This window comes from Elaeis guineensis, chromosome 2 (assembly GCF_000442705.2).
Source record: "Elaeis guineensis isolate ETL-2024a chromosome 2, EG11, whole genome shotgun sequence".
NCBI classification, from domain to species: domain Eukaryota; kingdom Viridiplantae; phylum Streptophyta; class Magnoliopsida; order Arecales; family Arecaceae; genus Elaeis; species Elaeis guineensis.
In genome coordinates this window covers 72,067,286-72,090,572 of record NC_025994.2, presented here as the reverse complement: position 1 = coordinate 72,090,572, position 23,287 = coordinate 72,067,286, and the positions used below count along the sequence as shown (strand labels likewise).

The following is a 23,287-nucleotide window of genomic DNA, read 5'->3' as shown; positions in this document are numbered from 1 at the left end:
CCCAGATTGAAATCTTATTTGGAAAGAGAAATTCTTAATGCACCATGAACGGTGCAGAACTTGCACACCGTTCCGGTGATTGACTCATGCGAGGAGTTAAAAAAAAAAAAAAAAAATTTTCATATACCACATTTCGATTCTATGTGTGAGCTATCATTGTAGGCGATGTACGCGTTCACTGCCTGCGGTGCAGAAACAATTTTTCTAGCCGGAAAAGGCCCGTTCTTTTCAGGGCCAGCCGAGACTTCAAACGTTTTCCCGTTTAGGCTCGGCCTGCTCAGAATCAGGTCAGGCTTACACCTGGCCCAGGTTCGGGCTAGGCTGGGCTAAAACACGAGTTCCAGGGTATTGTAGTCTAAATTCCAGGCCTGTTGTGGTGCCGTAGCAAATTAGCAATCCCATCCTCCAATCATCGATGAGAACCACTCCATCTTATTGGTGCCAGGCTTGGCATTATCATCTTCCTCGCTCTCAATTTCTTCCGTCTCCATCATCCCTTTGCTCATCTGCTGGATCCTTGAAATCCAGCGGTGAATCATCCCAAACGGGGATTGCCTATTCTTCTCTACTATCCCCGCTTCTCACTTTCTGCTTCGCGTTTCCCTGCGACCCAGCCCTCTGGACATGGCACCACGAACTCCAAGACTGGTGGTGCCCATCGACGTGAAGAAAAAGCCATGGGAACAAAAGCTTCCCCTCCATAATCGCTGGCACCCACACATACCCCCTGTTGCAGATGTAAAGGAAGGGGAGCTCTTTCGAGTGGAGATGATGGATTGGACGGGAGGATGCGTGGGGGACAATGACTCGGCTGCAGACATAAAGTTTTTGGACCTCACCATTGTAAGAAGTATTACTTTTCTGCTGAAACTGTGTAGTTGCTTATTTGCATATGTTATGTTGTTAATCCAACAACAACCAATTTGATATAAAAGAAAGTTTAGCAACAGAATCTTTACCATCCAATCAAAAAGTAAGACAGTTCTATAAAGAACAAAAAAATTGAGCAGAATACATAACAGTTGTTAGGGATTTATTCAATTATATCAAGCAAGATTAAGTAAAACAAAATAAACAGATGAAGAAAGAAGCAAAAAAAAAAAAAATCAAATATGCAAGGTCATCCTCAAACTGTTTCTGCTGTATTTTGGACTTTTAACAAGCAAGTGTATACAGGTACTTATAGTACACAACTGAAATCAAAGACCCATCACCAAACTGTCTCCTTGTAACAGGAGCTTGCTTATCAAAGAGAGACCAGGATAAGATACAAAGTTCAATAATGTTCAGTTCATTGCTTCTTCCGATAAGATTGATACTTTAGGCTGGCATATATTTCCTTCTTTATTTCATATGACATTACATATTGCAACTAGCAGCTTTATTCAGTTCAACATGACAATCTTTTCCACGCTGAGTACGCAAACTGACCGCAACTACTGTCCACAGACCCATTACCTCAGTGGGCCCTTGAGAGTTTTAGATACAAAAGGAGTTCCAGCTAAGGCTGGTGACCTTCTTGCTGTTGAAATCTGCAACTTAGGTCCACTTCCAGGTGATGAATGGGGCTATACAGCAACGTTTGATAGAGAAAACGGTGGTGGCTTCTTAACCGACCACTTCCCTTCCGCAACAAAAGCAATCTGGTATTTTGAAGGAATATTCGCATACTCCCCTCATATTCCAGGTATACCTCGCCGCTCCTCCTTTTCCCCCTATTTCTGATTATTAAAAATTCCGGAGGTAAAAGCTTTCTGATGATCTGCCAAATTAGTTTGAGAATGGCTGAGCCTGTACAATATTTCAATCTTACAGGAATATTGCTCTGTTCAACAGGTGTTCGATTTCCAGGTTTAACTCACCCTGGGATAGTTGGAACTGCACCTTCACCCAAACTTTTGTCTATTTGGAATGAAAGGGAAAAGAAATTAGCAGAAGGTGGCGCTGGATCTCTGACATTATGCGAAGTCTTGCATCAACGGCCACTTGCCAACCTACCAACTGGGAAGAATTGCCTTCTTGGATTGGTAAGAATACTGCTAAGAATTATGCAGATATTGTTTAAAGATGATAGCAACAGTGCTTGCATTAATTTCGATAATGGAATATGTAACATAAGTGTTAAGATCCTTGGTTTTGGCATGCACATAATGGCTTGTCTGACCATGCTGTTGTAATTGTTCCACTCTCTTAGCCAAGCAGTTTCAAGTTCCCATGTGTCAATTTCTTTTTTTAATTGTTTGACTAGAACCATATACAAAATATAAGGTCACAGATCTTGTTAAGACATTATAATCAGCTGAGCCACAGTAATTCTACTCGAAAGCCACATCAGAACTTAAAAACAGGCTTTAGTTTTCAACAGATGTATGAAACATGAATGCTCCATTTGAAAACAGTAGGATCAAAATTCCCAGAGAAGCAAGGATTGAGCTTTTGCAAAGCAGGTGTCAATCAGAACAAAATGGCCTTTTTATTATTCTCAGATCATAACTAGAAGTGGCAAACAGTTCTGTGACAGGTATAATTTTTCAAGAATGTCTTTCAGGATAAGATGATAAGTGACATGATAAATGTATATATAGCTAAATTCTTACTTAGTTATAGAAGCAGTAATACTGTATAGATAATCAAGACACAATCTTTGAGACTTGCAATTCAAAAATATGTTTCCTAGAACTGAGAGAATGTGGAGGCAGCAAACATACTGCTCTCCATATCCAGTCTGACCATCTGGAAAGACAAACTCACATAGATGTTTAAAGTTACTATAAGAATTCTGTCATATATTCATCTGTAAATTTTAGAAGTTCATTTCTCTGAAAAAAAGACTCTGACATTTTAGACATTATCACCATCTATCAAGCAATGACTAAGACTATAATCTCTGAGTTTCTAGGCAGGAGGAAGCAAGAGTATCACCCAATATAAGGATATCTTGTTGTATCATATGCACATATTAGTGCATTCATTGATCTTTTGCACATTGAACATGAGGGGCTCCATGTATTTCGCATACATTGTATATTATATGCAAGGTGTTATGCCTCATTTCGGTTGTATGAGCTTTCAGTGCACATCAAAAAGTTCATCGATCTTTCAATTTTAGTGCTACAAGTTGATTTCTTCAAAAAAGCACGCTAAATTATTAGACTGAAAAAATATCCAAGTGCTAAAACCGAGACATGGAATTCTAAAAGCAACATGGGAAAATTAAACTTCCACCTCCACCCTGTGCCCCAGTCCCATTCACTTGGCTTATGAGGCCTATTACCAGAATATTATGGACCATGTTTTTCTGATTAACCACATCTTGAAAACTGTCTGATCCAAATTCTCCTCATTTTGTTACAGTTTGCGCATTCAACTTACAACATTTTTCACAAACCATTTAGCAATACCGTTATTAATCATTTGGAGAACTTAAAACTGAATTAAACTTATTTTGTCATTCATGAAATGCATACAACCACATCTTACTAGATTCACTAAATACCAACACCATCTTGTCATTTTATAAACATACCATCTAGACTGCTTCTCCACTTTATACCAGTATGGTTGCCAGGAAATGTTTGCAGTAAAATCAGATACATAAAGTTAGGCCAAATTTGAGTTATGTAAATCTGCAAAACTTGTTGTTGGGCTGCCTAAATTATATTCATCAGAATATTTTCAAATTTATATTACTGCATAGTTAGAACAAGAGCTAAGCATTTTATCTATGCAACATATGAAGATTGAAGAAGGGACACCAGAATGGGAAAGGATTGCAAATGAGGCTGCAAGGACAATCCCTGGAAGGGAAAATGGAGGGAATTGCGACATCAAAAATCTAAGTAGGGGTTCAAAGGTATATCTTCCAGTATTTGTAGATGGAGCAAATCTTAGTACTGGTGACATGCACTTTTCGCAAGGTGATGGTGAAGTTTCATTTTGTGGAGCAATAGAGATGAGCGGATTCCTTGAGCTCAAGTAACATCCTAATTTCCCTTTTCCTATCATAGTGCATACATTTAGTGATGACTGACAGTAATTCTAAAGAAACAGGGAGTCCAGCGTAATCTTTTTGTAAAATGAAAAAATGGGGGTGTGGCGACAGTTAGGGCATGTGTTACATGAGTTGATATATCTCTTAACCAGTAGCATGAAGCAGCAATAACGAATAATCATCATCCATGAACAGATCAGCACCTCCATCCACAAGATACCTCAAAACAAAAAAAATAGAAATAGAAATATGCGACCATTCCCAACAACACCTTTAAAGTACTTCCACATATCAACTTACCCCAACTACACAAGAAACAAGTTAACATGGCTTATTTCCATTAATAACACCTTCACAGTTCTTCTTCCATGAATCAATTTATCCCAACTACACTTGAAACCAGTAAACAAGGTTATTTCCATTTTCATACTATAAGTGCGTACAATTCACATTTATTGGCATGGCTGTTAAGTTCAGCATCACTAAAAGCACATGCACTATGTTGATGTTTAGAAACAATGTCCAGGGAATTTCCAAACTTATAGAATGTTGAAGTAATCCAACCTGCATTAAAATTTCTAGTTAGGTTGTCTGGTTCCAATGCCAAGACGCCATAATTGTATGCATCGAATAACCAGACAAACAAAACTGTGCTTATATGACAACTTGTTCTAATGCTTGCGGTAATTTGAAATGCATTCCTGCTTTTCAGGTGTGAGATCATAAGAGGCGGAATGAGAGAGTATCTAACACCCATGGGCCCCAGCCCACTGCATGTGAATCCAATCTTTGAGATAGGACCTGTGGAGCCTAGGTTCTCAGAGTGGTTAGTCTTTGAGGGCATCAGTGTGGATGAGGCTGGGCGGCAGCACTACCTCGATGCCACAGTTGCCTACAAGCGTGCAGTCCTCCATGCCATCGACTACCTCTCAAAATTTGGATACTCCAAAGAGCAGGTAGGTAAACAAAACCTTGCTAACTTACCAAAAATTGGATACTCCCTTATTAATAAAGGGAGGCTCGCCCTCCCATTGCATCAAAAAGAAAAACCACAATATAATATTTCATGCTCTCAAGAGTAACAATAGCCATGGGTTGTCAATGCATCCTATTCAGGTTTATCTGCTACTGTCTTGCTGCCCCTGTGAAGGGAGGATTTCAGGAATTGTGGACTCGCCCAATGCTGTTGCAACCCTTGCCATCCCTACTGCCATTTTTGATCAGGTTGGTAGTTTGGTGCTTGTTCAGACCAGCTCCCTAGTGTTGTATCTCTTCTTGATTTGACTGCATTTGTCATGTCTCTCCATTTGTGTACTGCCACATAAGAAACTCCATCATGAACCCAAAAGCAATGCATGTCAGTTACTGGAGAAATGACATTCATTTTGCGGAAGCACTTAAAGAGATCGAATGCAAAATACACTCTGGCCCTCTCTTTGTACCTGTCACCACACCCACCTCAGAGTCATATTAGATATGGTTTTTTTAGGAGCTTCTCTAGTAGAAACACATATTACTGCAGCAAAACACATATTACTGCAGCAAAGCTCTTTCCCCTCTGAAAAACTTAATACAGGAGTTCAGACTTCCCGGCAGCCAACTAAACTACTCTTGCTATCTTATCTTAAGCATTAGTCTTGGGGGAATTTCAAGCAATAGCTAGCTGATCATAACTAATTTTGTGCTTTTGTTTTTTCTCTTGTATGTATGACTATGATGCAATGGGAGCAAAGGACGTACGGCCAAAATCTGGGAAAATACCAGCAGGACCGCAAATTGTGAAGAGAACACCAGACATCCTAAAGTGCACATATGATGGAAATTTGCCCATCACACCAAACCCAGCGGCAGGTCTACTTACTGATGATTGATGTTGTTGCTTTGTATTAATTTTTGGATGGAAGGTAGCTCCTGATATGGTTCCTAGTGCTACTGTCATCAATTGCCTCATGCATAAATTGCTGCTTGCTCCCTTTCAGAAGGGGGAAAAAGAAAACAGGGTTCAAAAATATTATTGGTTAAATGTGCCATTTTTCTCTTATGGCAAATGCAAAATTTTATTCTCTGTTGTGGACCTATGGTAGTTATTTAAATTAATAGAATACTTTCAAACATTGATGTCAAGAGATCCATGTCATACCAAAGCCATGAACAATTGTCTCAAAAAACACACCGTAAGATGTCATACTCAACAGATCAACCCAAATAATTATGCCAAGAAAACAATACATTGGTTAAACCTTAAAATAAGTAAATATTACATAGGTATCGAAGCTATAAGCACTAATCCAATCATTCAAATTTCAGAATTCCAACACATTTATGTTTAAAATGCTGAATGAAATTTCAAGTAGTGCATGATAACTTGTGTTGGTAGTTTAAGGTCATGTTCAGTAAAATTGGCATTATTTTTGTTTTTCCTCTCTACAAAACACCATTGTAGATTTGTTTCATGATGGTTCTGCATACAGATGAACAAATGAAAATAGCCAACCTTATTGATAAATTCACAGATGCCGCAGTGCAAGTCAAATGCACCGAGAATCGGCCATAAAATTTCTTTGAAGGCCATGACTCCATTGACCCTTTTAATCCATAACACAATTTTTAATTTATAATACTTGATCTTCGGCCAATTGAGTTTAATTATTTAACTGAATTTTTTTAGAACTACAATATATCTCATTTTCAGGATAAATTAAATAACTAAAATTAAAAAGGACTAATCATCCATAAAATCTTTATCCAAGGTCATAACTCAACCCAATCTAAGTTGTCTTGCCCAAATAGAATTTCATTCTCATTGTTCAAATCATATCAAAGTTTTGCCTGCCACATTTATATTTTAAGTCAAAAAATCTGAGTTGTGCTTGGCCTAAACTGAAAAACCTTGGTCCCAACCTATAGAAAATAAGATAAGATCATTAGGTGTCAACTTTTGCCACTACCTCTCCTCCACATCAAGATGTCAATTTGCTGATTTCATATATGTGGTGATGAAAACATTTTCACATCTACGATAAAACTTTAAATTAATTTTAGTTTTTGTGAATTTTGATGCAAGGCCAACCAAATTTACAGCTTCACTTGTTTTTCAATTATTTAAATAAACTATTGATAGATCCAAAGCTGAATTTTTAATTACTGATAATCTAACTTCTTAAGTTACAGGATTAATAAAAGTCATTCCTACCTGTTCCTTAGTTGCCGTTTTTCTGAAAGTATTTGGGCAATGGTCATAACATATTCGAATCTAAGAGGTTGGCCCTCCAATCTGCATGAATTATGGCCTTCCAATCTAAGAGGCAAGGGATCAACTTATTTGTTTCTTTGCACATTTGGTTGGAACACAATGGAAGAGTCTTCCTCAAGAATCACCGTTCGATCTACTCAGTCCTTGCACACAATGGGAGCATCTTTGTTCAGAAAAAGTAATTGAAGATCATCGTTACCTCTGGAGAAGAGTTGCTGGATTGGCCTCGCTGGTTGCTCTGTTGGATAACACTTCGGCTTCTTAGAAGGGACATTTTCTTTTCATTCTCTTGTATGGCACTTCTATTTCTTGCCCTTGCCATCTCTTGTACAGCTTTTCCTTAGCCTAATAAATTGGGGGAAGTCTAACTTCCACCTTGTTACTTTAATTTTTTTTTTTTTTAAAAAAAAGGTATTATAGATACCTTCAACATTTTGGCTGCTTGAGATTCTTGAAAGAACCAGCTGAAAGCCTGAAACATCCTCAATATGAGTTATTTACTACACTGGGGAACAGCTATGGTGCCTCATACTTCCACCAATATTTTTCTTTTGCTAAATCCAAAATTTGCATGCGCCAAGCATGATCCAAATCAAACACGCTTCTTGAACTAAGAAACATGTAGAATAAAATTTTTATAGGAACAAAATAATGTGGTTGATGTGCCTGTCTTTAATAAGGTCACACCATCCAGTTATAAAAAATGTCAATTGATTGGGATTATGCATGTGCCTGTAACAAGAACTTTGATGACACCAACAATTGATTGTGATTAAACAGGTGCATGCAACACAAATTTTGGTGAACCATCTTAAGGAGGATGACTTGAATTTGCAATATTTGGTGAAAGGAGCTGAGAGAGCACTCACAATGACCCAAATATGAAGTATCCCTATAAAACACCATGATAATATAATATATTATAATATATTATTATATATAATAATATTTATATAATAAAGAGTGATATAAGAAATATAGATGGATCTGAGATTAATGATCAGCATGAAGAGGTGACTCGACCACTTACATATGATGAGGCACAACGTGTCTGGGTCATGCCAGAGATTAAACAACTAAAATAATTTCCTACCAATTACTCTACTAGCTTTTGGATACTCATCATTTCAAAGCCACATGGCAATTCACCAAGAATGCAAGCAAGTCATGAGATTATTACTTAATTTAGAATCATATAAGTAGCATGTGTAAACAATCTCATACATGCTTGAATTTAACCCTACCTGATGGGATAGACTTAGTTAAATTTGACAAAGATATGACATAAATAAGCTTAAAAAAAAAAAAAAAAAAAGGAAGAAAAAAAGTTAAGCCAGGCTAGACCAAGGTGGTAATTAATACATATTTGAAGTATTACTTGCAACATATGTCCACATCTAACATCCATGTCACCAAAAACAGTGACAACATGGATGGTGAAAATCAGAGAAAGGCAAAATGCTCGGATCTGAATTTTTTAAAAATTTTTAGACCTAAGTCTATCCTGAAGCTCCAAAAAAAATTCAGACTGGGCTAGAGTTGGGGTGTGGTCCGGCGAAACCCAGCCAATTTTCAGCCCTATCTTCAGCTGGCACACTGGTCCAGTGACAGATTGAGAACGACGTGCCAGTTTTGTTGTTTTAGAAAAAATGCCTCAGATGAGAACTATGTATGAGATGATGCGAATTTTTTCATTTGTTCTGATGTGGTAGGAATCATTTGAGATATTGGGTAGCATCATGGATGGATCCGTCAGACGTGCACATCATGGCCTTCAGACAAGTTTGCGGGTCCAGCCTTATTTTTCCATGGGATATTTTTTAGTAAAATTTCTTGTTGTTCCATGGTTGATACGTAAGCGGTGACGTCCGATCGGAGAAAAGAAAATCAATCTATGGAGCGGGTTTTTGTTCCTATCCTTGATCCCATTTGAGCTCCGAAAGTGAACCGGCAACCGTGCATTGGAGTGAATTTGATTGATTCAACGAAGCACTAATTTAAGCTGTCCTTTCATGGCTTGAAATTGTTCCAAGGCAACTGACATAATTATGAGAAGAAATTTGTAATTAATCATATCATTTGGCAGGAGAACCTAGATTAAATTACAAAGACCTCTTTAAGATTTATGTTTGTTATATGTAAATCCAATAATTTGCAAAATCTATATTTATACCTACTTAAATTAAAAGATGTTAGCAAAATCATTTATCTCCTGTGAAAAGCCGAAATTACTCTTGGATGGGAAGGAAGATGTATATGTTTCCTTATATTCTTAGATAACTGTTATATCAGATTATTTTGATCATTTTTTTTTTTTTTTTGATATGGAAATTAATCTGAACTATAGGAGAGAAACTTTGAATTATTGGAAACTCAAGTAAATCATATTTTTGGGTAAGAAAATTAATTGTAACTAATTGTAACTATTTTTGGAAATCCAGAGGCATTATGGCTTCCAATAATAGATTAACTCTTTGGTTTTGACTGTGTTGTTAACAGAAAGAATTTTAAATTTAAATTATTTCGGGGCAGAAGGAGGACATAATTGAATGGACTGCTAATCTGAAGATTAAGTGGGATCTTTCAATTAATACATGAAAGGAAAATCCATGGCATTCAACTAAATATTATTCAATGTATAAATGATTATCTAAATAGAGGGAGAAAGAAGGGTCGTCTGGGATTTTTTTTTTTCCCACAATTTTGGATAATATAGCACTTTTTAACGGCATCATATTCTATATTTATTAATTTTTTTATGGGTACGGAAGGATTATCCATCCATAATTTTATTAGAAATCTTCCATGTTTACTAAAATATTATTACAAGCATTCATATAAATCTAGGATGAATATAATCAAAAAGATCAGAAAAAAATCATAAAATGACGTTAGAAAATCAACAGCACCGGTCGATAAGATCTCTCTGATATTTTCTGCAATCTATGAAGACATCCAATCTGCGACACCACATGCCTCCCAAAAGATATGTTTGATGAGCATTGAGGTGCACTCCCCCTCCGGTCGCTATATGTTCTATAGGAGCGCATAGCATCTTTGGATTGCCCCCGCATCCGGCCAGCCATAGTGGCCAAATCCCCCTCAATAATCCATGAAAAACAAAATATTTTAGCCGTTTGGTAGTTTAGTGATCGAGACAAGGACGGAATCTTGAGGCAACCAAGTCTCCTACTCTTTGTTATTAGGAGCACCAAAGCGAGTTCAAGTCATTTAGCAGCCAACCTAGGGCTTCCGTTGCAGCTATGGCTCCACAAACTCCAAGACTGGTGGTGCCCGTAGATGTGAAGAAGAAGCCATGGGAACAAAAGCTTCCCCTCCATAATCGCTGGCACCCACACATACCCCCTGTTGCAGACGTAAAGGAAGGAGAGCTCTTTCGAGTTGAGATGGTGGACGCGCTTGGAGGTCAAGTCGGCGATAACAACTCCGCCGAAGACATCCAATCTATAGACCTCACTGCTGTAAGAAATATTACTTTTTGCTGAAAATTTAAGAAGTACGTAGTTGCATGGCTTTAATTGTTTGAATATATTAAAAATTTCATTGAAGAATGATGTTTAAGTTAAAAGAAAAATTTAGCAACAGAATCTCCATTGTCTGCAGCCCCATTATCTTAGTGGGCCATTAAGAGTTTTGGATACAAAAGGAGTTCCAGCGAAGCCTGGCGACCTTCTTGCTGTTGAAATCTGCAACTTGGGTCTACTTCCAGGTGATGAGTGGGGTTATACGGCAACGTTTGATAGAGAAAAAGGTGGCTGCTTCTTAACTGACCACTTCCCTTCTGCAACGAAAGCAATCTGGTATTTTGAAGGAATATACGCATACTCCCCTCATATTCCAGGTACACCTCGCTGTCCCCTGCTCCTCCTTTTCCCCACAATTTCTGAGTATAAAAATTCCAGGATGTAAATTAGTTTGAGAATGGCCGAGCCCGGACAATATTTCACTATTGGAAGACTATTCATCTCTACTCGACAGGTGTACGCTTTCCAGGTTTAACTCACCCTGGGGTGGTTGGAACTGCACCCTCACTCGAGCTTTTGTCTATTTGGCACGAAAGGGAAAAGAAATTGCAGAAGATGGCACTGGGTCTTGGACACTTTGTGAAGTCTTGCATCAACGGCCACTTGTAAGCCTACCAACTGCAAAGAGTTGCCTTCTTGGATTGGTAAGAATTAGTACTAGAGGTTGCTTTCTTAAACAAAGAACACCGAAATAATTAGACTGAAAAAAGATCCAAGTGTTACAACTGAGACGTGGAATTGTAAAAAGCAACAAGGGAAAATTAAATTCCCACCCCACCTTGTGCATCTGTACTCCTATAACTTTGTAGTTGGTTTATGAGGCCAAACACGAGAATATTATGAACCATTTTTTTCCTTTTTTAGTGAAACCATAATTTGGTAGTATCATAATACAGAGCATTCAAACCCTCGCATGCAAAATTATCTGTAACAAGTCCAACAACCTTAATTAAATTCTTATTTTTCCTCCTAACCTCCTAAACTGGCATAGATCACCCAATTAAGAGCATATCCAGTTGTTACTTCTACATACTGTAATCTCCTTGCTCCTCAAAAATTAACCATGTTCTCAAAATTTCTGATCCAAATTCACTCATCACATTCAACTCCCAACATTTATCACAAACCATCTAGCAATCTTAATATTAATCATGTTGATAACTTAAATTGTTTCACAAGAAATGTGGAATTAAACTTATTTTATCATTTCATGAAATATGTACATCTTACTAGATTCACTAAATACCAACAGCTTCACGCAAGTAGTTTTATATACAAGTCATCTTGACAAGTTCTCCACCTTGTACCATTTTGGATGCCAGCAAATGTTTACGGTAAAAAAGATAAATAAAGTTAGGTCTAATTTGAATTACATAAATCTGCAAAACTTGTTGATGGACTGCCTGAATTTTATTCATAATAATATTTTCAAATTTATATTTCTGCATGGTGAGAACCAGAACTAAGCAATATTTTATACTTGCACATTTGCAGATTGAAGAAGGAACACCAGAATGGGAAAGGATTGCAAATGAAGCTGCAAGGACAATCCCTGGAAGGGAAAATGGAGGGAATTGTGACATCAAAAATCTGAGCAGGGGTTCAAAGGTATATCTCCCAGTATTTGTAGATGGAGCAAATCTTAGTACTGGTGATATGCACTTCTCTCAAGGTGATGGTGAAGTTTCATTTTGTGGAGCAATAGAGATGAGCGGATTCCTTGAGCTCAAGTAACATTCCAATTTCATTTCTTTCTCATCATAAAATCTTCTCCTTTTCCTATCATAGTGCATGCATTTAAGGATAGACTGATAATAATTCTAAAGAAACAGAGAATCCAGCATAATTCTTTTTCTGAAAAGAAAAGCTTTGGGGGAGGATGGTTAAGGTGGGTGTTACATGAGTTGATATATTATTCTTAACCAGTAGTATCAAGCAGCAATAAAGAACAACTATAATTCATCAACAGATCAGCACCTCAATCCACAAGATACCTCACAACAAGAAGTAATAGAGAAATCAGTAGCCAGCCCCTAACAACACCCGTTAAAGTACTCTCATGATTGAACCTACCCCAACTACTCTAGAAACTAGTGAACAAGCTTGTTTCCGTTAACAACATCCTTAAAGTACTTCCATGAATCAACTTAGTACTCCATCTACACAAGAAATCAGCAAACAGGCCTATTTCCATTTCGTATTATAAGTGAGTATAATTCATAGATACTGACACAGCTGTTAACTTTAACATCACTAAAAGCACATGGACTGTGCCAATGATTAGAGACAATGTCCAGGAATTTTCCAAACTTGCAAAATATTGAAGTAGTCTGAGCAGCATTATATTTCTAGTTAGCTTATATGGTTCAAACGCCAAGATACCAAAATGTTTTGTATCGAATAACCAGACAAACATAGTCATGCTTATATGCCAACCATGTTGTACCAATGCTTGCAGTAATTTGAAATGCATTCGTGCTTTTCAGGTGTGAGATCATAAGAGGAGGAATGAGAGAGTATCTGACACCCATGGGCCCCACCCCGCTACATGTAAGCCCAATCTTTGAGATAGGGCCTGTGGAGCCTAGGTTCTCAGAGTGGTTAGTCTTTGAGGGCATCAGTGTGGATGAGGCTGGGCGGCAGCACTACCTAGATGCCACAGTTGCCTATAAGCGTGCAGTCCTCAATGCCATCGACTACCTCTCAAAGTTTGGGTACTCAAAAGAGCAGGTAGGTGGTATACAAAACCTTGCTATCACAATCTAATATTTCATGCTCTTAAGAGTAACAACAGCCATGTGTTGTGAATGTATCCTATTCAGGTTTATCTGCTACTGTCTTGCTGCCCCTGTGAAGGGAGGATTTCAGGAATTGTGGACTCGCCCAATGCTGTTGCAACCCTTGCCGTCCCTACTGCCATTTTTGATCAGGTTGGTAGTCCAGTGCTAGTCAATGATCCTCATCTGTATCCCCCTCCCCTTGAGTTATAAAACTGAAGTTCCCTTACCAGCTCCATACTCTTCTTGATATGACTGCCTTTGGCGTGCCTTTCCATTTGCCCCCTACCATATAAGAAACTCCATCATGATCCCAAAAGGTACGCGTGCCAGTTTCTGCAGAAATGACATAAATTCATTCCCCAGAAGCACTTAAAGAGATCAAATGCAAAAGATACTAAGGGCCCTCTCTTGGTATCTGTCACCACACCCACCTCAGTAATATTAGAGTTGGTTTTCTTGGGAGCTTCTCAATTAGGAACACGTATTGCTGCTGCAAAACTCTTTCTCCTGTAAAAAACACTCAAGATACAAGTTCACACTCCCTAGCAGCCAGCTAAACTATTCTTGCAATCTGAAGTATTCAGCTCATTCCAGTCTCTGGGGGAATTTCAAGCAATAGCTGATCATAACTAATATTGTGCTTTTGTTTTTTCTATTGTATGTATGAAACTATTATGCAATGGGAGCGAAGGACGTACGGCCGAAATCTAGGAAAGTGCCAGCAGGACCGCGAATTGTGAAGAGAACACCTGACGTCCTAAAGTGCACTTATGATGGAAATTTGCCCATCACACCAAACCCAGGGGCAAGACTAAGTCTACTTAGTGATGATTGATGCTGTTGCTTTGTATTAATTTGTGGATCGAAGGTAGCTCCTGATGCAGTTCCTAATGCTACTACAGTCAATTGCCTCATGCATGAATTGCCATTTGCTTCCCTTCAGAAGGCAAAAATCAGGGTTGAAAAGTATTATTGGCTAATTGTGGCATATTTCTCTCAGTAAAAATAAAAATTTATTCTCTGTTGCGGACCTGTGGCTGTTATTTAAATCAATAAAAATACATTCACCCTCGATGCCCAGGTGATTCATGTCAAGAGCCATGAACAATTTGTTGGGGTGAAAGGACCACAAATAGAATTATATATAAGATAAATTTTACCTCCTATGTGCGGATTAAAAGAGATAATAACTTAACAATATCAAATCTAACAAATATAAATCAAACTCAATACAAAGACATCAGATTTGTGTTGTGAATCTTTTACTATATAAAATAATAGGATTACTGTAGGTTTTTTCTAAATCAACTCGAAGCTATATAAATATATATCATCAAGAATAAATCTTGACTTCATAATAAAATAATCATCACCAATAAAATGGATATCAACAATAAATAGGGACAGATCTCATCAAATGTAGATGCTTGAAATAATTTATGGAGAAGACTTTTCAAAGATCAGAACTGATTAACTTGTAGCTCTCGATGTTAGAAATAATATACTAGAATTTTATCAAAATCGAAAAAGAACCAATAATCCCATCATTCGATAAAAAAGCTTTAAAGAACTTTTCTTTTTCTTCTTCCTTGTTCTTTGCTGCGCCTCATGCTGCGCCCCTATTTGCTCAGCGCGCCACCAGGCTTTCACGCACACTGAAGGTTTTTGGTTTTCACGCACACACGATCCAAAGCTCTCTTGTCCACATTAAACAGGCCTTTAATAGAGTCATGAAAGGACTCTCTTTTCTTTTTCTTTTATTTTAGAAATTAAAATCCCACGTGAAGAGGGACTATCCAACAAATATCCCCCTCATCATATGGGAGTTTCCACCAACTCAAAAGTGCAGTTCTCATATAGAAATTTGATCATATCTTGCATGTCTTTTAACCACTTTCCTTTCTATGCAGGTGACATAGCCTCTTGAAATATTCTGACTATTTTCCATCAGTCACCATCACATACTCGTGTGAAGACTATCTTTGAAAAGACTGATGCTATTTGATAGACCTTCTCAGCTACTGTTCTATCATTTACTGTGTAGAAGCTTACTCACTATGCTCATATGATATACTATCACCATATGTAGGCTTATCATTCATCACATTACCATCCTCTGCAGTTTGTCCATCATCAACATTTGCTCTGATTTGAGATACAGGAGGTGGATCAATAAATAACTCTATAGTAGATTCTGGCTTATCTGCTTTCTTTTTGTTCTTAATAGTCTGATCCTCAAAGAATACTACATCTCGGCTTCTGACTAGCTTCTTCGCTATTAGATCCCATAGCCTGTATCCAAACTGTTTATGTCCATACTAAAGAAAAATGCACTCCTTTAATTTGTTGTCAAGCTTTGATCGCTCTTCTCTAGGAATATGAACAAAGGCCCTACATCTAAATACTCTGAGATGGTCATAAGAAACTGATTTTCTTGTCCATATCTTCTTAGGAACATCACTATTAGGGCCCGTTCTTTTACAGATAAAAAATTTGCCTGAAAATCCATATTTTTCTGGATAAATATTTTTCAGGCATTATTTATATAGAAAAATAATTTACCTATATTCTTTTACACATAGGAAAGTGGCTTCGAAATTTGTTACTCATGTTTTTTTACATTACTACTTTTCTCGATAAATTGATAAAATTTATCCATATTTTTGATGATATTCCTTATGCTTTTTAGATTTGACTAAGTTATTAAGCATTGAATGATGGAGACATTGAAAATGAAGATGGACATTTTAGGTACAGCATTAAATGCCTACTTTACTGGTTGATGGAAAAATGATTTAGCCACCCCCTGGATGGATAAAATTTTTTCATTTTGTGGGTAAATATTGCCCATGATAAAGTAACTTATCCATCTTGAAAAGTATGAGAACATGGATAAGTTGGTCAATAAAAAAATTAACCAATTTTTTTATGATATTTACCCACCAAAGAACGACCCCTTAAAGGTATATGAAGGAAAAAGATTAATCAAGTCAACCATAGTCCTCATAACTTCACCTCAGAAAGAGTTAGGCAACCTCGAATGAGAAAGCATATATTGGACTCTTTCAATAATGATATGGTTTATCCTCTTTGCCACTCTATTTTGTTGAAGTGTCTTTGAGATAGTTTTCTCCAATCTAACACCATATTGTCTACAGTATCTGTCAAAATAGATCTCAGTATTCATCACCATTATCTGTTCGGATGCATCTCAGTTTTCTTCCATTCTCCCTTTCAACACTAGTATGAAATTTTTTGAAGACATCGAACATCTAATCTTTAGATCTTAAAACAAAAGTCCACAACTTTTGAGAATGGTCATCAATAAAAGTAACAAAATATAGTGCACCATCAAATGTCTTTGTGATCATGGAGCATGTATCGGTGTGAACTAAATTTAATACATGTGATCTCCTATATGAGGAGAGCTTATGAAATAAAATCTTATGCAGCTTGTCATATAAACAGTAAGTACAAGATCTCAAGTACATATCTTTTAAAGGAAGCAAATTATGCCTGGATAGAGCATCAAGTCCCTTCTCACTCAAATGGCTAAGTCGTTGATGCCACAAGTCAATAGAGGTCTCCTCAACTGCATTTACATTTCCACTACATACCATAGCCTACAATCTGAAAATCCAGCTTTCTTGTCTTTTGCTACAATCAAGGAATCTTTAGTAAACTTCCGTTTTCTTTCATCAAAACAAATAGAGTAGCCCTCACCGTCTAGGACACAGGCAGAAATCAAGTGCAACCAGATATCAGGAACATACCTCACATTTCTCAACAGCAGTTTACACACAATGTTAATCTCCAACCAAACATCTCTCATGCCAACAATCTAAGCCACTACATCATTTTCCATCCTGACATGCCCAAAATCATCTTTAAAGTAGGACAAAAAAATGTCTCTCCGAGATGTAACATGATATGAAACAGTCGAATCAATTATCCAACTGGATTCCTGGCACGTGACATTAATATACTCGTCATCACAGACAATCATGACATCATCATCAAATATAATTATAGTTGTACTCTATCTCTTCTCTTTTTCATCACTCTTATCCTGATTCCTCTTATACTATCAGCTCTTTCTCTAAAAATATCCTGATTTCTTACGGTAGCAGCAAGTGACACCTCCTGGACTTTGATCAGCCTTTGGATTTTTTCTTATCTTTTTTGTCATGGGACTCACCATCCTTTTTGCTGTAGGAGGATCTATTTCCACTTCTCCCCCTCTGTTTTGTAACCAGTATCTCAAAACTTGTATCTATCAAATCTTGCTCCTTTTATCTGTTTGCTTTATTCAATATACTATCCTTCACTATAGTCAAAATAAGTTTATCACTGACAGTAGAATTACTCAGTGTCACCATCAATGTCTTCCATCTGATAAGGAACTCAGCAAGATCAATGCCTGCACCTCATCATCAAAAAGTAGTTTCATCATAGCCAACTAATTCAGGATCTTTTGAAAATTATTTAAGTGCTCTGAAGTATTCTACCCATCCTTATACTTCAGGTTCACAAGTCTTGTGATCAGATAACTTTATTCTGTATATTCTTCCGCTAATATAGATCCTCTAGTTTCTTGCAAACCTAGTAAGCATCTGTCTTTGTAGCAATATTATGGATTACACTCACATGAATCTACTATCTGATCATAGTCGTGGCTTTCCTGTTCTACTTTTTCCATTTATCAGTTTTTACATTATCTGGCATTTTTTCCTGCAATTCACTCGACTCAAACAAATCTCGATAATATAACAAATCCTCCATCATCATTCTCCACAAGAAATAATTCGATGAAGTTAATTTAATAATACTGAATTTATCCTCTATTTTAATTAGTATAAACCACACTAACTGTCTATCCACAATAGTCTGATATCAGTTGTTGGAATGAAAGGATCATAAATAAAATTATATCCAAGATAAATTCTATCCTTTATGTATAAATTAAAATAGGTAATAACTCAACAATATCAAATTTAACGAATATAAATCAAATCTAGCGTAAGGACACCATATTTGTGTTGGAAATCTTCTACTATAAATATAATGGGATTACTATATATCTTCTCTAAATCAATTAAAGGCTATACAAATATATATCATCAAGAATAAATCTTAATTTTATAATAAAATAATCATCATCAATAAAGTGTATATCAAAAATAAACATAAACAGATCTCACTAGACGTGTGGATAATTAAAATAATTTATAAAAAAATTAAAAATTAATTAATTTATAATTTTTAATATTAAAAATAATATATTAAAATTTTATCAAAATAAATATAGAATCAACTATCCGACCTTCCCATGAAACTTCCAACAACGCTTCTTTTTCTTCTTCCACGCCACGCCCCTGTTTTCTCCGCGCGCCACCAGGCTTTCATGCACGCTGAAGGTTTTTGGTTTTCGCGCATACACCATTCAAAGTCCTCTGACCACATTAAATAGGCCTTTAATAGAGCCATGGAAGGACTCTCTTTTCTTTACCATTTATTTTAGGAATTAAAGTCCCACATCAAGATGGACTATCCAACACAAATGATGTCATACTCAACAGATCTACCCAAAAAATTATGTCAAGAAAAAAGAAATGTTGGTTAAACCTTAAAATATTTAAACATTACGTAGATATCCACGTTACTATCTCTAATCCAATCATTGAGATTTCAAAGTCCCACTCATTTAAATATAAAATACTGATAACTTATTACATGATTATAACTTGTCTTCGTTGTTTAAGGTCCTGTTCGGTTAAATTGGCGTTATTTCTGTTTTTAATCCCAAGACACCATTACAGATTAGTTTCTATTATAGTTCTGCAAACTGATGAACAAATGAAGACAGCCAATTGTTAAATGCGCCGAGATGCCACAACGCACTAAGTATTGGCCATAAAATTTCTTTGAAGCAAGTGGCAGCAAGCATTGCCGGCGCTTCCAAAAACCCACGTCAACTAACTACAAGCATACACTAAAGTACAAATCGCAAGAACATAAAAGAAATACTTGCAGCTAAACAAAATGACAAACGCCTTGGGAGCGCCAGGATCGCTGACGACCAAAGGCGCCACCTTTCCAGTCTTGCTCGCCAGATCCCCATCCCCCGAATCAAACCAGACTGTGTCATTATAAAAGAAGAGAATGGATGAGAGAATTGTGAAGGATGGAAGGAAAGAAGGGGGAGAATAAGTATGGTGGGAGACCCGAGTGAATAGTAAAACTAGTAGGTTTCTTAGTCTCATGCTTCACAAAACCTTGGCTTTCTGCCAATATATATATATATATATATTAAAAACGTTGGTGGTACCAGACTCCACGGATATTATGTTCTCTACCCTTCTTTTTGTACCATCAAGCGCCGTGACCCAATTTGATCCATTTAATCCGCAAGACAATTTTTAATTTATAATACTTGACCTATGGTCAATCCAAATTAATTTATCTAACTGAATTTTTAGAACAATTATATGTCTAATTTTCAAGATAAATTGAATAGTTAAAATTAAAAAGAACTAATCATCCATAAAATTTTATCCAATGTCATGACTCAACCCAATCTAAGTTGTCTCATCCAAATAGAATGTCACTCTCATTGCTCAAATTATATTAAAGTTTTTGTTCTATATTCATATTTTAACTCAAAAAAATTTGACTTGCACTTAAGTCTATACCGGAAAACCTTGGTCCCAACCTACCAAAATAGAGATGGGCATCGGGCCGGGCCACCAATGGGCCGGCCCGGCTTAGCACGAACTGGGCCGTTCCTGGCACGGCCCAATACTAAGGGCCGGATCAGGCTGGGGGTTTGGTGGCTCGTGGCCCAGGCTCGGCACGGCCTTTCAAGGGGCACAGCACATGCCCGGGCCTGGCACAGCCCATTTGGTATCACAGATTTTTAAAATTTTTATTTTAAAAATATTTTTTATAAAATAAAATAGATTGGAGACTTGGGGGATAAATTAAAAAAAATAGAAGATATTGAAATTTTTTTATAAAAGTAAAGCCCACCTTGAAATAGTGGAAGGTTTGACATGGATCCCTATCAGTTTATTAATATAAATCAAAATTATACAAAAGAAGGAAGAGGGCTAGGCCTGACCTCCAGAATACAACGAGGGAGAGAGAGAAGAAAATAGAGATGACTCATCTCAATAAATAAAAAATAAAAATATATAATTTTAAAAAATTAAGAATTAAAAATAAATCTTATTAATTATCTATGCCTTTTGTGTCGTCCTTATCATCAGATCCAATATCATATCCTCCTCTGTCCTGAAGTTTCGCCTCCGCATCCAGTCAATCTTTGAAGCAGAGCAGCATCTCAACTATCTCATCCGTCGTCCTGCTCCTCTTTTCATCCAAAATGCACTGATCTACACTAAAAGCTGATTTCGATACTACTGTAGACATCGATATAGCTAAAATATCATGTGCAATTGCAGACATAATAGGATATTAATTTTTTATACTCTTTTACTAGACCAACACATCAAGATTTTCTATTTAATTTTCATCTAATGCAGAAGAGATTTTATTTCATAAATAAAATTCTAATTCATTGTTTAAAGATGAAGAAGATGCAAATGAAGAAGATGTATGTGAATATCTCCTATGTGCAAGAAATGAGAAAACAGATGATGAACGAGAGGTACTAAGAATGAGTTGTGAAGATGATGTAGACTCTCTAGATCCATGAATTTTTTCATCATATAATGCCAAAATATCATAAAGTAGCTGAGTTACTTCAACTTTAGATACTTCAGAATCATGATTCATATATTTACCAATTTCATCAAATAAAATATGTACGCTACTTAATTTGATCCATGGATTAAATACAGCACCTAAGTTATGCATGAGACATACCACATCTCAATACTGATTCCATTTAGTTTTCATTTTATAAAAAATAGATATTAAAACATCATGTTGCCCAGCTATGCAACCCAAGAGGGGGGGGTGAATTGGGTTTCTAAAAATTTTAAGCTTAACTTATGACTTATGAGAAATGTTTGACAAAGCTAAATAAATAGGGAGAGTAAAATTAATTCAAGACTAATGGCTAAGAGCAAGAATGCAAGAGAATAATGAAGAGTTAAAGAAGAGCAATTAGACACACCACAAACAAAAGGATTTATAGTGGTTCGGTGCCAACCTTGCACCTACATCCACTCCCCAAGCTCCTATTTGAGAATTTCAATCCACTAATCTTGTATTCAACCCAAATACAAACGTCGAAAACTCCGACTCTAACTATCCCAAGCTAGACCACTTGTTTCACGGGTACAAGCCAACCCAATACACTCCGATTCTAGGTTCGGATCAACTTTCCCTTGTTTTGGAACGCTTCCAAAACAAAAATAATCACTCAAACCGAGTATAACAATTAATAGCACAAATAAGTACAAAGAAAGCTCCTTTAATGAGCGAATAAGACTTTAAATACACTTTACTCAAAGAGAAGAAGACTCTTTTTGATTTTCTCAAGGTGGTTGGAGACTTGAATGTGCACTTGAGGAGTTGGTGAGCTTGGATTAAAGGCTTCTTGAATACTTTGAGTAAGCTCTTGCTTAGGGCTGAAAAGTTTGCTTGAAATCCCTTTTTCAAAATCTCTCTTCTTGATTTCTCTCATTGATTCCCACCTTTTTGTCCCTTTTATAGCTTTAAGAAATAGTGGAAAATATTCTAGGCTGAAAAAGAGCCGTTATACCATATTAAATGAGCATTAAAAGTATTTAAAACGGGTTAAAAACTAACTGTTGTGGAAAAATTCCGTCACAGGGGTCGACTCATGCCTGGGGGTCGACTCATAGGTCGACCTCTATGGAAAAACATCAGAGAATCGAACGGGATGCAAGGTTCTGTAAAACTGGCTTAAAACCCACAGAGGTCGACTCATGGGTCGACTCATGCCTTGGGGGTCGACTCATAGGTCGACTCACAGGATGTGCCAAGTCTGTGCCGGCCAGGAATTTCAGCGTGCCAGTCATCTCATGTGCCATGAGTCGATTCATGGGTCGACTCATGATTTTCAAACATGCATATCTTTCAAAATACAAGTCCAAAATCAATAAAATTTTCATCAGTGGATCACAAATCTTTTGTTCTATCATTTGATACTTTCAAATCAGGATTTTGGTAAAATTATAATTTTGCCCCTGAAGAGCAATAAGTCTTTTTTAAGTGAGAAACATTAGTACCCCTTCAACTGCTTTGTAATCATCAAAATCAATCTAAGGAGCAACAATCTCTCCCTTTTTGATGATGACAAAACACTTGAACAAAAGCATTTATATGAATCAATGATCATGAATTTCAAAGGAATGAAATGCATTATAGGTAGTTTGAAGATAAATAGGAATTTACTACCAACTTATAAGTGCATTTGCTTGAAAAGAAGATTGATTCTTTTGGTATGTGATACATGTGCTCATTTGCATAAATAATTTGCCTATTGCTTAATGATTTAAAAATTTGCTCATTTGATTACGTGATTTTGGTATCAGAGCAGAAAATTTATTTTTGTTATCAGAGCAAAGCAGAATTTACCTTAGGATTTGAAAATTGCGTGTTTGAAAATATCTCATTTGCTCATTTGCTTGTTTTTCAAATTTCTTAGCATCTTAAAAATTCGCTCATTCTCATTTGATTATTTAATTTTGGTATCAGAGCATGTTTAAAAATTAAGTGTATCAAT

General features: G+C 36.6%; 2 protein-coding genes across 3 annotated transcripts; both read left to right on the top strand.

The window, feature by feature from the left end:
• The first annotated feature begins 436 nt into the window (after window positions 1-436).
• On the top strand, window positions 437-6,056 carry LOC105058674 (uncharacterized). 2 transcript variants are annotated; one of them, XM_010941723.3, is made up of 7 exons: window positions 437-843; window positions 1,450-1,687; window positions 1,837-2,027; window positions 3,740-3,975; window positions 4,704-4,947; window positions 5,108-5,215; window positions 5,725-6,056. In XM_010941723.3, the coding sequence occupies exons 1-7, from the start codon at window positions 625-627 to the stop codon at window positions 5,860-5,862; spliced, it is 1,374 nt and encodes a 457-aa protein (XP_010940025.2). In that variant the 5' UTR covers window positions 437-624; the 3' UTR covers window positions 5,863-6,056. The 2 variants fall into 2 exon arrangements, with proteins under 2 accessions (XP_010940025.2, XP_010940010.2); XM_010941708.4 differs by having other exon boundaries at window positions 441-843; window positions 1,816-2,027.
• Window positions 6,057-10,275: 4,219 nt separating this feature from the next.
• On the top strand, window positions 10,276-14,599 carry LOC105058713 (uncharacterized). The gene is given in 8 exon segments (XM_010941733.3): window positions 10,276-10,726; window positions 10,869-11,106; window positions 11,244-11,336; window positions 11,339-11,433; window positions 12,284-12,519; window positions 13,276-13,519; window positions 13,612-13,719; window positions 14,261-14,599. Coding segments are annotated over 8 exon segments (1,377 nt in total). The 5' UTR covers window positions 10,276-10,507; the 3' UTR covers window positions 14,405-14,599.
• The last annotated feature ends 8,688 nt before the right edge of the window (window positions 14,600-23,287 follow it).